The sequence below is a fragment of the Pongo abelii genome, chromosome X, assembly GCF_028885655.2.
Source record: "Pongo abelii isolate AG06213 chromosome X, NHGRI_mPonAbe1-v2.0_pri, whole genome shotgun sequence".
Lineage (NCBI taxonomy): Eukaryota > Metazoa > Chordata > Mammalia > Primates > Hominidae > Pongo > Pongo abelii.
Genome location: NC_072008.2, coordinates 77,435,826 through 77,449,456, shown reverse-complemented (window position 1 = coordinate 77,449,456; position 13,631 = coordinate 77,435,826). Strand labels below are relative to the sequence as shown.

The following is a 13,631-nucleotide window of genomic DNA, read 5'->3' as shown; positions in this document are numbered from 1 at the left end:
TATTTCACAAAGCTCATCTGTAACTTGTACTTCATATGTCACCTCTATGAAAATGATTCCCAAACCCTCATCTCTAGTTGCCCTTCTAAACATTTCTATTTGTATGTCCTATTACTACAAAAAACTTAACAAATATAAAACCAAACTGAACTTTATTGCAAACCAATCTTATTTCTTCATACACCCTCTTGTGATATCATTGCTATCCCAATTCCGCTAGTTAGAAGTCGCATCATAGAGTACTTGCTAAGGGAAGTTAGTAGGCACATGCTCTGCCTTCCTGAACACCTTCTCTAAAACAATCAGTAATGAAAGCCTGTATTATAATACTTCTGAACTAAAGATGTATATCTAACCTCTGAGTGATGACAGACTTTATTGTGTTTTTACTAGGATCCCAATCGTCTGTACTATGAACCAGCTGAGCTAAAGCTATTTGAAAACATTGAGTGTGAATGGCCATTGTTCTGGACATACCTTATTCTTGATGGGGTCTTCAGTGGCAATGCAGAACAGGTAATAAGCTGGGGAAAGAGCTTTCAGCAGAATGTTTTTGTTATATCTTCTTACAGCTAATAGTATACCAACCCTGTGTCCAGATGGAAGTCTTCCTAATAGGGGAGAGACAGTTTTTCCCTACAGGCTACTAGCTGAGGGCACTGAGAGTAAAAAGACCTGGATTATTTTTTTCTTCTTTTTAAAAAAATTTTGGTTTCACTCCTGATCATTGAGTGCCCAACTATTATCATTGACTTCTTCAGTTTCTCTGTACATAATGAAAATAGTTTTTCCCCATTCATTAAAGAATATATTCCTAAAAGTATTTGAATTTCACAGATAAAGACATATTATAAATGCAACGTACAGTCAGTTCTGCTATAATGATACATGTGCAATCTTTTTTTGTTGTTGTTTTTAAGACAGGGTCTCTCACTCTGTTGCCCAGACTGTAGTGCAGTGGCGTGATTATGGCTTACTGCAGCTTCGATCTCCTGGGCTCAAGCAGTCCTCCCACCTCAGCCCCCTGAGTCACTGGGACTATAGGCACATGCCACCACATTCAGCTATTTTTGTTTGTTTTTTGTAGAGACGGGCCTCGCTGTGTTGCCCAGGCTGGTCTCAAACTCCTGGGCTCAACCTATCCCTCCTGCCTCAGCCTCTCAAAGTGCTGGGATTACAGGCATGAGCCACCACACCCAGGCCATATGCATTCTTTAAAAATCACCATGTTATGCATATTTAAGAAATAAAAACTACTGGGCTTATGAGAAAATGGGGTAAGGAGTGCAGCACATAAAATGTAACACATACAAAATGATAGGAACCTAATAAAAATAATAGTATCATGGCTTTATACATGGTAAATAGTTAAATACATAAATATCACAATAGTTACGGTACTTTCACTTTTAAAAAGACCCAAAGTTTGCTTGTGCAAGTGTGTACCCAAGTTCTCACCAGCTCACCCACCTGGCTCTCATGCCCACTATAGAATGTGCAAGAAGAAGAGAACAAAAGAGGGATTAAAAAGGTGAGAGAAAACAGAGAAAAAGAGCATAAAACAGAGAGGAAAATTTTTTTAAAAGGTTGAGAGGAAAGAGGTAGAAAACTGAAGAGAAGGCAAGGCATGTGGCTGCATATCCAGAGTGGCCATCAGAGGATTGCAGCTTGTAAGTTCAGTAGTGGTGAAAGGAGTGTTATCTGAAATTGGACAGAAAGTAGTAACAACAGATGTAAATAGTTACAGTTCATTGTTCTCCTGAGATGTATGCATGTGTGTTTTGTGTATTCTTACATGGCCCGGTTCAGCTGAGTACATTCTCAGTATGAAATTGTGCATAACTAAACATGAAATTCATGTTATACTCAAATTTTTCCCTAATATATCAGAAGCATTGGAACAAATTTGTTTACAAAGAAAGTGTTATAGCAGAACTGACTGTATTTTTTTTTCATCATAAATTACAGTTTTGGTTTTTTTTGTTTTGTTTTGTTTTTTTCTACATTTTATGTATTGCTAAGCTTTAGCAAATGGTTAAGCACAGAACATAAACTTGACCATAAGAGAACCTAATTTGGCAGGTAGAAATGCAGTTTTAAGACAATACATCCTCAAATCTAGAAGCTATACTTAAGATATACATAGTGGAACAAGACAGGCCTTTGGAAGCAGACTGCAATGGCTACACCCTGGACTCAACTGTGTACTTGCTCTGATCTTCCACAAATTTACAACCTCTTTGAGACAATTTCCCGTAAAAAGGCCTTAATTACACATAGCTCCTAGGATAGTTTTTAAAGTTAAATGCATTAAAGTATGCAAAACTCCTAGCATAATACTTGGCCTATAACGAGCATTTAGTAAATACCCTTTCCTTTCTATTTTACTGGGTGAATAAGCTCCTTTGCAATAGGACCTTCTTTGGCTGCAACCTTCTCCTGGGTCCCCAAAGGGACTCTCTATAAGTCTTTTTTTCCTGCCTTTCTTTTATCTGCAGGTTCAAGAATATAGAGAGGCTCTTGAAGCAGTCCTCATCAAGGGCAAAAATGGAGTCCCACTTCTGCCAGAGCTGTACAGTGTTCCTCCTGACAGGGTGAGTCAGACAGTGCCATAACATGTAGCTGATAGAGAAGAGGAGCAGTACCTTGATCAGACTACCTCATTTGAGTCAAATAATTTTAATCTTATTTTGTTGTTCTGAAAGCTTTTCTTTAGGTACAGGACAACATAAGTATGATTTTATTCCTTCAAAAATAAAATATTAAAGCAATCTCAATGATGGTACTGTTGCGCAGTGAGACAAGGACAAGACCAAACCTTAATCTTGAGGATGATGTAGAGATCACTAGGAAAAACTAGGATGATGTTCTGTGTGGACTCTCAAGATTTGGTATTCTCTATTTTTAGGCCAGTAATCCCGGATTGTTTTAATAGATCAGTCTTGGAAAATGAATATGTCTTGTTTTCAGACTGTCATTTCCCCAAAATGCCAGTCGGGTGTAACATTGTTCCTCTTCTCCACTGCAGAAGAGCATTAGACATGGAAGAGAATAGTCTTCCATTCCGGTGGGAATGAGTAGAATAAGCTCCCAGCAACATCAGCAGCACCACCTGAGAGCTTGTTAGAAATAGATTTCGGGCCCTACCTCATACCCACTCAATCAGACTCTGCATTTTAACAAGATCCTCAGGTGATCTGTATGCACATCACAGTTGGGGAGCACTGCCCTAGATTATAGTGATAGTGCTTCACTTTTCAGTGCATTGCGTATGTAGCTATATAGGGTATAAATTACAATCCAGTCCGCCTTTTTATTATCCAGTATCGTAAACCTTCTATTATTCCTCATCTGGCCTCTTCATCTTTTCTTTTAGGTGGATGAAGAATATCAGAATCCTCACACTGTGGACCGAGTCCCCATGGGGAAATTGCCTCACATGTGGGGTCAGTCTCTGTACATTTTAGGAAGCTTGATGGCAGAGGTAAGAGGAATCTTCAAGGCTGTCCCACTTCTTTCTGCCTTAACTCACCATAATAATCAGATTTTTAAGTAGCTCATTAAATCTGAAGGATGTCTTCTGCCTTTTGCACTTTGCCTTAATTATAGTTTTCCTCCAGGTCTTCGGAGTAGGGAGCATGGCCAACCCTCACAAAAAGCTCTTGCTGCCTGGCAACCATGTCCCTCATGCTGCCCGGGGCTCCCTACTTTGGCACTGTATTTGGAGCTGCTCAGGCCCCAGATCTATCCCTTTCAAAACTTCCCTCAGTGCCCTGCCTGGTGACTAACATATGCATTTGTGCTTAGCTAGTTAATTACTGATAATGGATTAAGTGCTAATGCTTCCAAGCAACATAGTGTTTCATTCTTTAACTAAATTAACTGGTATTTTTAGGTGCCATGATAAGTGACTAGGAACATCATGGCTTTTTTTTCTTTGCTTGGGTTTTTATGTTTGTTTGTATTTTGTTAAGGGGCTCTCTAAATGTTCCTTGTATCAGATTCTGTTGAGATTGCCCTTAATGAGGCAGTTGGGAGTTTCTGACTTTGTGTCCACCTTCTTTGTGACATTTTGAGCCTGCACAGAGGCATTCTGTTTCTCAGAAGTTTTTCATATCATCTGGCAAGTCTACTTCCCCACTCTATGTTATTTTGATAAGATATAACCCAGGCTCCTAGAGGATCAAGAGTGGGACTTAACTATCCTATCTGAGTCAGACTCTTTGAACTGTTTATGTATAACAACTGATTTTTGCAGCTGTTTTGTTCATTTTCCTTGTGTGGCTGTGGCCATGGCTGTTTGATTACTCTTAGTCGACATTACTAAATGAATCCAGCAAAAGTGGGCAGAATGGTTTGTTTAAATAATCCTTACCTGGTGACTTTCTCATTCAATTAAAATAAAGTAAATGCATCGATAAAAAGAATACCACAGTGATTGGTATTCTTTTTTTTTCTTTTTTTTAAATTTTATTTTATTTTATTTTACTTTTTGAGACGGAGTTTCACTCTTTTTGCCCAGGCTGGAGCGCAATGGCACGATCTCGGCTCACCACAACCTCCTCCTCCCGAGTTCAAATGATTCTCCTGCCTTGGCCTCCCAAGTAGCTAGGATTACAGGCATGCACCACCATGCCCAGCTAATTTTGTATTTTTAGTAGAGATGGGGTTTCTCCATGTTGGTCAGGCTGGTCTCGAAAGCCCAACCTCAGCTGATCCGCCCTCCTCAGCCTCCCAAAGTTCTGGGATTACAGGCGTGAGCCACCGCGCCCAGCCAGTGATTTGTATTCTTAAGGAAAAAATAGGTGAGTTCATCCCATTTCATAAAGGGCAGAAACTCAAGTCAAAAGATTTCTGATGTGCAGAAGGCATAGTAGATACATGAACAAATGAGAATACAGCAGGACTAATGGCTTAAATTACTGGTAAGCGCTGTGATCTAATCATCTAATCATATGTATATCCAGAGAAGATAGAGGAATAACCAGAAAACTTTGTTTATTTATAATTTATACCCAGCTGGGTGCAGTGGCTCATGCTTATAATCCCACCACTTTGGGAGGCCAAAGCGGGAGGATTGCTTGAGTCCAGGAGTTTGAGACCAGCCTGGGCAACATAAGTGAGACCTTGTCTCCATGAATAAACTAATTAGCCAGGCGTGGTGGCACACGCCTGTGGTCCTAGCTACTTGGGAGGCTGAGGTGGGAGGATTACTTGAGCCCAGGATGTTGAAGCTGCAGTGAGCCATGATTGCACCACTGCACTCCAGCTTGGGTGACAGAGAAAGACCCTGTCTCAAAAAAAAAAAAAACAAATTATACCCTACATATTTATACCCTACCTAAAAAAGAATTTGTGGCAACCAATAGAAATTAACTCTGGATAAAATGAATTTTGGTGTGAATTTGGGAGTTCAAACATTTTCATACAGTGAAGGCATTTGTTTCCTTTCTACACCTGTCTCTTGAATATTATGGTGCAAGGTTATGGGCATAGGGATGTTGTTTTCCCTCAAATATTAGTTTCTCTTTTGAGACTTAATAATCTGTCTTTTTATGGTTTTTCTTTAGGGATTTTTAGCCCCTGGAGAAATTGATCCCCTGAATCGCAGATTTTCTACTGTACCAAAGCCAGATGTTGTGGTTCAAGGTATGTATTCTTATTTCCAGTGGAAGAAACTTTATATTAAAGGTCTGGTTATGGGCAGAGATCTTTAGGCTAGTAAATTATGACTTTATTCTATATCTTGCACTTTATTAGGCTTCAAAAAGTATACAATGAACTTGGTTTGGTTTGGTTTCAAAATGCTGGTTATCTTAATAATAAACGAATGATGTTCTATGTCAGATGACTCCAAAATATTATTTGACACCCTTAACCACTCCTTATATCTGGAAATTATTTTCTTTTCATTGTCATAACATTTTAGCCTCCTGGTTATCTCTGCTTTTTCTCTGACCACTCCTTCTGTGCTATTTCTACTGTACTTCTTTCTTTATATATCCTTCTAATGGTTCTGCACTTAGTATTTTTTTTTTTTTTTTGAGACGGAGTCTTTTTCTATCACCCAGGCTGGAGTGCAATGGCACAATCTTGGCTCACTGCAACCTCCACCTCCTGGGTTCAAGCAATTCTCCTGCCTCAGCCTCCTGAGTATCTGGGCTCACAGTCGTGCACCACCACGCCTAGCCAATTTTTATATTTTTAGTAGAGACAGGGTTTCACCATGTTGGTCAGGCTGGGCTTGAACTCCTGACCTCGTGATCTGCCCGTCTCGGCCTCCCAAAGTGCTGGGATTACAGGCGTGAGCCACTGCGCCTGGCTGCACTTAGTCTTATATTCTTGTCTTTCTGTATTTACACTCTGTATTAGTTAGCTAAGCCTGCCTCCTTCATAGTAAATTTGCTTCCATGGCCCCAACTATTACCTCTTTGGAGAATACTCCAAACTTTTGTTTTTCTTCCTAACAATTTACTTAAATTTGGGACATCTACTTTCTGCAGAACTCTAGGCTGGGTTCTATAAACATGTAAAGAATTCTAGTCCCAATATCTATAAAACTTCTGTGCCATTTACACTTCAAACACAAAACTGACCTCTTTTGTCTCCATCCCATCCTTTTCCTCTCCTAAGAAATGCAAATTGTTCTACCTTCCTTATTTCTCTCAATGATATCACCATTATTCTAGTCTCTTAGGGTAGAAGACTTGAGGTAATTTTTTACTCTCTAACATCACAATCCAGTGTGGTGTTGTGAAACTCCTTTGAGATGTCTCCAATCACTTGACTTTGGGGTTGGTTCTTATGGAAAATAATCTCGTGTGTTTTCTAAATTTTCTTATACTTGGCATCCCATGTGGTCATACAGGTAGTTCTTGCTTATCAGTGTATATAGCAAACATTATATAAAAGTCATTACTCTTCCCTTCCCATGAGAGATCTTGTTCTCCTTTGAGGTTTATTCCACCTGTCCATGTTGATCTCCTGGTTGCTCTAATTCATTCTTTGAAGACTTTGAGGCTTGGCTACAGCCTTCCTCTTCCTCTCCAAATCCTGCCATAGAACTAGATTTTAGCATTGACGTCAGTGCAGTCTAACACTTCAGTCTCAAAGTTCTGGATATCCATAACTCTAGTGACCTTTCCTTCTACCTATACTTTTAGCCATCCACTCAAAGGATGAAACTTTAAGTCTCTTTCACTTCAGATATCTGAAATTCCAATATTCTACTCTGTGATCATAGTCATAACATTATTTCAACTTTCTTTTTCTTCCCATTACCCTTGTTTCTATTTTCCCCTAGTTTACCCTTCTCTACCTCATGGTCGTTCATCTAAATCTCCCAGTCACCAATGCACCATACTTTCTATTACACCCACTCGAAAAATCACAACCCCAGGTCAGTGTTACAGTCTGCATTTTCTGATCCTATACCTGGCCTGCTAAAAAGCTATTGGGGAAAAAAAAAGACACAAATGAGCAGAGTGGTGGCACTGGAAATCATGGTCTCAAACTCAGCTAGGTTTACAGTGCCTCCTGTTCATCCTTGTTCTTATTAGTCATCATTTTCATACTTCTCAACCACTATTCCACACCTTCTCTGCTTTCAATCCCCACCTCTTTTTTTCAGCCTAATTCTTGGCCTGCTGCTTCATGCCTGATAATATTCTGATCTTTGTCAGTGTCTCAACCCTCCCCACCCCTACAGTCTTACCTATCCTTGCCTCATTTTCTGCAATCTCAGAAAAAGGGTTTCTTCTCCTATTCAAGGACAAGTCTTCCTTCTGATGTTGGATCATTATCTTCCTCCCCAGCCTTCTCTAGAAACTTACTCTTTCCTGGAATCCTCAAACTCTCCCATTCTATTGGTTCTATTTTGTTTAGTCTACTGACATGTTCATCTCCCTCTCGTTACACTATATAGCTTCTTTCTTTCTCATCCAAACTTCCACTTTTTTATCTTCCCTTTATTCTGCAGTATTTTATAGTCTGGCTTACTACTATGAAAATGGTCTTGCTTAAGTTACCAGTGACCTTTGTATTGCCAAATTTGGTAGGTACTTTTTAATCTGTATCTTACTAGAGTATTTAATCTGTATCCCATGTCTTCTATGATGCCATACTCTCTTGAATCTCCTTCAACCTAGATTAAGCACATTTCTTTCTCATTCTGGTCTTCCTCTTCTTCTTTGCCCCCTAACTATTGGTATTTCTGAGAATTCTGTCCTTAGCCCACTGCTCTTGCTTCTATAAATATTTCTTTCTGTTCCTCAGCCTCCTCCTATTCCAACCTTTTCCCTTTTCCCTTTTCCCTCTTTCCACCTTCTTACTTCTTCCCTCACTCTCAGAAGATGATCTCACCTCCTATACCATAGAGGAAATACAAGCAATGATGTAAGAACTCCTCCACTTTACCCCCGGCTTGTCTTCATTTGCCCATATCTTTTATGTTGGCATTTTCCAAGGTTATATTCTAAGTCCACTTCTCCTTTTCTCTATATATTCTCCTTGACCCATCTCATCTCTTTCTATGCTAATGACTCCTGAATCTGTATCAGCTTCCTTTAAGGTAGCCTCACTTGGGTGTCTCACTTGCCCTGTAAATTTATTCAACATGTCTAAAATTATTCAACTATACCCTCCTAGTACTACATCACCCATACCTGCTTTTCCTCCTATATGCCTGTGTCATTAAATGACACATCATCCTCCCAGTTACACAAGTAAATACCTAGGGAATCCTTGATATCTTCCTCTCTCTCATATCCTACATTCAACAGTTAACAAGTTCTGGCTGCTTTATTTCCTAAATAATTCTGAGATCCATCCAGTTTTCTCCAGTACCAATATCTTGATCCTAATGGAGGTAGTCAACATCTCTTCCTTGCATTACTGTAGTAACTTTTTTTTTTTTTTTTTTTGGAGATAGAGTCACTCTGTCGCCTAGGCTGGAGTGCAGTGGCGCAATCTCAGCTCACTGCAACCTCTGCCTCCTGGGTTCAAGCAATTCTCCTGCCTCAGCCTCCGGAGTAGCTGGATTACAGGCATGCACCTCCACACCTGGCTGATTTTTTTTATTTTTAGTAGAAACGGGGTTTCACCATGTTGGCCAGGCTGGTCTTGAACTCCTGACTTCAGGTGATCCACCCACCTCGGCCTCCCTAAGTGCTGGGATTACAGGCGTTAAGCCACAGCACCCAGCCCTGTAGTAACTTTTTAGCTGGTCTCTCTGTCTTACTACAGTCTATCAGTTTATTCTCTGTCAATCTGAATGTACTATTTTTAAGGTACAGGTATTAATATGGTATTCCTCTGATTATACCTCTACAAGGGCTTCCCATTGGTAGTCTCCTTAATATGACTTACAAGGCCCTTTAGATCTAGCCCCTGACCCCATCTCCAGCTTCATTTTTTATCACTGCCCCTTTATACTACATGTTCCTGTTATAAAGGGCTTTTTATAATTCCTAGCTCTGCCTTGTTTTCTGTTCCCTTGAGCCTTTGCCCATGCTATTTCTTCTGTCTGGAACAATTTCTTCCTTACCTTTACCATATCCTGTTGCAGGTTAACTTCTATTCAGGCCTCTAGCAGGACTTTATAGCCGTCTCATTTTTTCCATGTAGGGATCATGTCCTTAACATACGGCAGTGCCTAGCACATAAGAGGCACTAAATAAGAATTTTCTAAATATTTTATAAAACAAAAAAATGAGTTGCTTGGGTTGAAGGTACTCCTGGGGTCCCAGAGTATTGTTCACTTGACTGTCCTTCAGTCCCCTCTACTCTTACAACCAATTCCCCTGAAGAATCCTGAGGCTCAGTAGAAAGCAGTTTGGAAAGCATGGCCCAAAGATGAAATACAAAATCCTTCAAGTGATGCATATGCCCTTCACGATGCTCTAACCCCTGTCTGTCTTTCCAGATCCATTTCTCTTGCCACTATGCAAGGTATATTATGCTACAGCAATATTGAAGTGTATGTGGTTCTTCCCACCTCCCTCTATACATGCAGCCATGCTGTTTTTCATCTATGTGCTTGATACGTTCATTCTGGACCCTCTTCCTAGAATGGCTATATCCTTCCTAATCCCTTGTTTCTCCTAGCTAACTTATTCATTATTTCAAACTCAGTTTAGGCATCAACACTTTTCAGAAGCCTTTCCTGATACTACTCCTCCCAACCCCACACTACCTAGGTGTCACTCCTGGATGGTCTCATAAAGTTTTGTGCACTTATCTCTATTTACCTAGCAGGTCATTTTACAATCCATGTGTGTGCCACTTCTGTTACACTGTGAGCTCCTTGAGGGAAAGACTAATTTATCCATTTCTATATCCCTAGTGACTAGCATAGCACCTCATCCATTGAGGTACTTAATAAATGTTTACTAATGAATGAATGAATTGCCATATTTTTTTTCCTGGACTGTCCTCAGCCCCCTATCATTCTTCCTCTGCACATTTTTCCCTGAAGAATCTCTTTTATTTTCATGTTTTCACTTAGAAGTAATCAAGATGGTGTTATGTCCAGGGGACTCTGCGATCGACATATCCTGCTATCCTGGCCCAGACAACAGCAGCCCATTAGCATGAGGTTCCCAAGATAGAAAAATACACAAAGGATAATGGCAAAGGAAGGCAAAGTAGCACTTTGTTAACTAAGCCTTTGCTTCAAAAATTCAATGTAGAAAATAATGGTAAGCTAGAATGAACCAAGCACTGCATTCTTTTTCCTGTGAACAATCCATTACATCTACCAGCACTAGAGGAGCAGGAGTAGAGGGCACATTTGCCACTGGTGCTTAGTGTCAAGACAGCTAAAGCCTCAATTGGATTACTGGCCCCCAGCCAGGTGTCTGTTCCATATAGGGAAAGTAAAAAGAAGAATCAGGAAGCTGGCCTAGCCTCCTCTCTTGTAGTTGAGCTTCCTACTTCAGTGACATGAGTATAAGAGGAAGAAAAGGGAGCTGTCCAGGCTTGGCAGGCTCTGAATCTAGAGAAGTTTCATCCCCCATCTCTCCCCAGCACCCCCTACCTGCCGCCTAAAAAACATGCAATTTCAACTATAATACCTTCTAAATGTTGATGACTCGAATTGTTATCCCCAATTCACCATGCCTTCTATCATTCTCTAGCTATAGGCAACTCTTGTCATTAGGGTGTTCTTTATTACCCCCACATACCTGGCTCTGACCTTAGGTTTACTGATACAAAAGAACTCGGGGAATCAGTTTTTACCAAAGCTATACCAAATCTCATGATGGATTTTTCCCCCATTTAAACATGGAATCATAGATATTAAAAGAGTGTGGTATTCTCTAGGAGCACATAAGTATTTAGCCAAAAAGCAAAATCTAATGCTCTAGTCTTGAGATCTTTTCCTTTTCCTTTTAGATAATATTAAGTATTTAGCATGATACTTATTTTATCAAAGTTCCTCAATAACTGTTCATTTCCTCCCATTTCCTTTTTTTCTCTTCAAAAGAAATTATATAACTTGAGAGACTGTTAAGTTGCTATTGAAATAAAATTTTCTGTTGACCTCATCTTCTTTGTCTCCTCTAGTCTCCATTCTAGCTGAAACAGAAGAAATCAAGGCCATTTTGAAGGACAAGGGAATTTACGTGGAGACCATTGCTGAGGTATATCCCATCAGAGTACAACCAGCTCGTATTCTCAGCCACATTTATGCCAGCCTAGGTAAGGAGATTGGCCAGCCTGCTAGAATCAAAGCATTATTCAATACAGGCTGGTTTCCATCCTTTTTTCTTCTTCATGATTGTGTATTGCTTTATTAAGCTGGATCTGAGAAGGAATTTAGAGTCTCTAGAATCGAAGTTTCTTACCTTCTCTGTTCTGAGCAGGTCTGATAATTTTAGGTGTGTTTTATGAACCCTTTGGGTACATAAGGCATGACTATTACCAGCCAATATTGTATCTTTATTCCAAGTGTGTGCTTAAATAACATGTTCTCTCCTTTCTTGGAACCTATACCTCTTTTTCAAATACTTGCTTATTTTATATGAAATGATAGCCAAGGAACTTGTTTTTAGGTCTTTTATACTTTGTCATTTAATGAGCTAGTTGATAATATAAAAGATTCCTTAATATAATACTTATTTTTAATTAGTACTTATTTTTTAATTAATTCACATATTAAACTTAGTGATAGATTTTTTGCATTAAACAAATTACTATATTGTTATCTAAAAGAAATTCTAAACTACTCTTGTGGAAGATTGAATAATGACTCCCCAAAGATATCCAAGTCCTAATTCCTGGAACCTATAAACCTTACCTTATATGGCCAAACGGACTTATTTGAGATAGGGAGATTATCCTGGATTACCCAGGTGGTCCCTAAATGTAATCATAAGTGTCCTTATAAAAGGAATCAGAGGAAGACCAGACTATAAAAGTAGGAGATGTGACAACAGAAGCAAGAGATTAGAGTGATAAGGCTATGAGCCAAGGAATGTCCACATCATCTAGAAGCTGGAAGAGGCAAGGAATAGATTCTTCCCTGGAGCCTCCAGAAGGAATCAACCCTGCTGACACTTTGGTTTTGATTTTAGTCCCATAATGCTCATTTTGGACTCATGATGCCAAGAACTGTAGAAGTATAAATCTGTGTTGTTTTAAGCCACCAAGTTTGTGGTAATTTGTTATAGAACCAATAGAAAAGTAATACAATCTTAAAACACAAGGGAGTACATTTGTAAAACATTGGATCTTAGATAGTGGTTTGCCACTTACAAACCCAGAAGTTAATTTGTATATGTGTGTGTGCGTGTGTGTGTGTGTGTGTGCGTGTGTGTGTGCGTGCACGTGCGTGTGTGTGTGTACTTTTTTATCACCCAAGAATGGTATGTTAGTAATTACAGTTAAGGCAAGTATTCCCAGCTTAAAACCAGTCTCCTTCCCTTTTCTCTGGCACTTAACTCCAGTCACTTAATTTCTTTGTCTAAATTGAGAGGGAATCAACCAAGGAGGAAAGGACCAAGAGTCAGAGCTGACTTTTGTCTGTCTCTAGGAACATATATTTAATGCTAACAAGGCTTGAACTCCTTGCATTCCGGAGCTATTAACATGGCATCTGGCTTTAGGAGTATATGGATTTCTTTCTTCCATCCTAGCTATGATGTAGGAATGTCCCTTTCCTAAAAATTCAAATATAACATGATTAGAATTTTCTAAAGAAACTTTGCCTTAAAAAGATAATGAAAAACTAAAATATATACACATAGAAATTAACAAATTTATTGAATATGTCTCAGATCCTAATAAATTTTTAAAATCTAGCCACAAATTAGCTTGAATATTATAAAATACACCTGGTTCCCTCTATTTACTCAACCCTAACTGAGGTAAATACCAAGTCAAGGCTCTAAAACTTCTGAGGCTGATTTGGGTGGATGCTTTGCTAGGTGGGATACATACCTCACCCCTTCCCAGAACCTGCTTCCTGTTTTTATTTTTTTGGCCATTCTCTGTCACCCCAGACCTATAATGCACTTCTAATCTCCAGATACTAGTCCACTAGCACTAAATCCCTTGAGATAAGGAAGGTATTTCCCTATTTAGCCAACATCTTACCCACCTGAGTACTAGTTGATCTTACAGTCACCTTC

The 13,631-nt window shown here is 39.4% G+C and overlaps 1 protein-coding gene across 1 annotated transcript in view; it reads left to right on the top strand.

Moving 5' to 3' along the window:
* PHKA1 (phosphorylase kinase regulatory subunit alpha 1) overlaps positions 1-13,631 on the top strand; it is a 129,029-nt gene that overhangs the window by 50,787 nt on the left and 64,611 nt on the right. Inside the window, exons 10-14 of the mRNA XM_002831804.5 lie at positions 394-516; positions 2,499-2,594; positions 3,377-3,484; positions 5,571-5,649; positions 11,566-11,700. Of these exons, the coding sequence (XP_002831850.3) occupies positions 394-516; positions 2,499-2,594; positions 3,377-3,484; positions 5,571-5,649; positions 11,566-11,700 (541 nt within the window). The remainder of the gene's footprint in view (positions 1-393; positions 517-2,498; positions 2,595-3,376; positions 3,485-5,570; positions 5,650-11,565; positions 11,701-13,631) is intronic.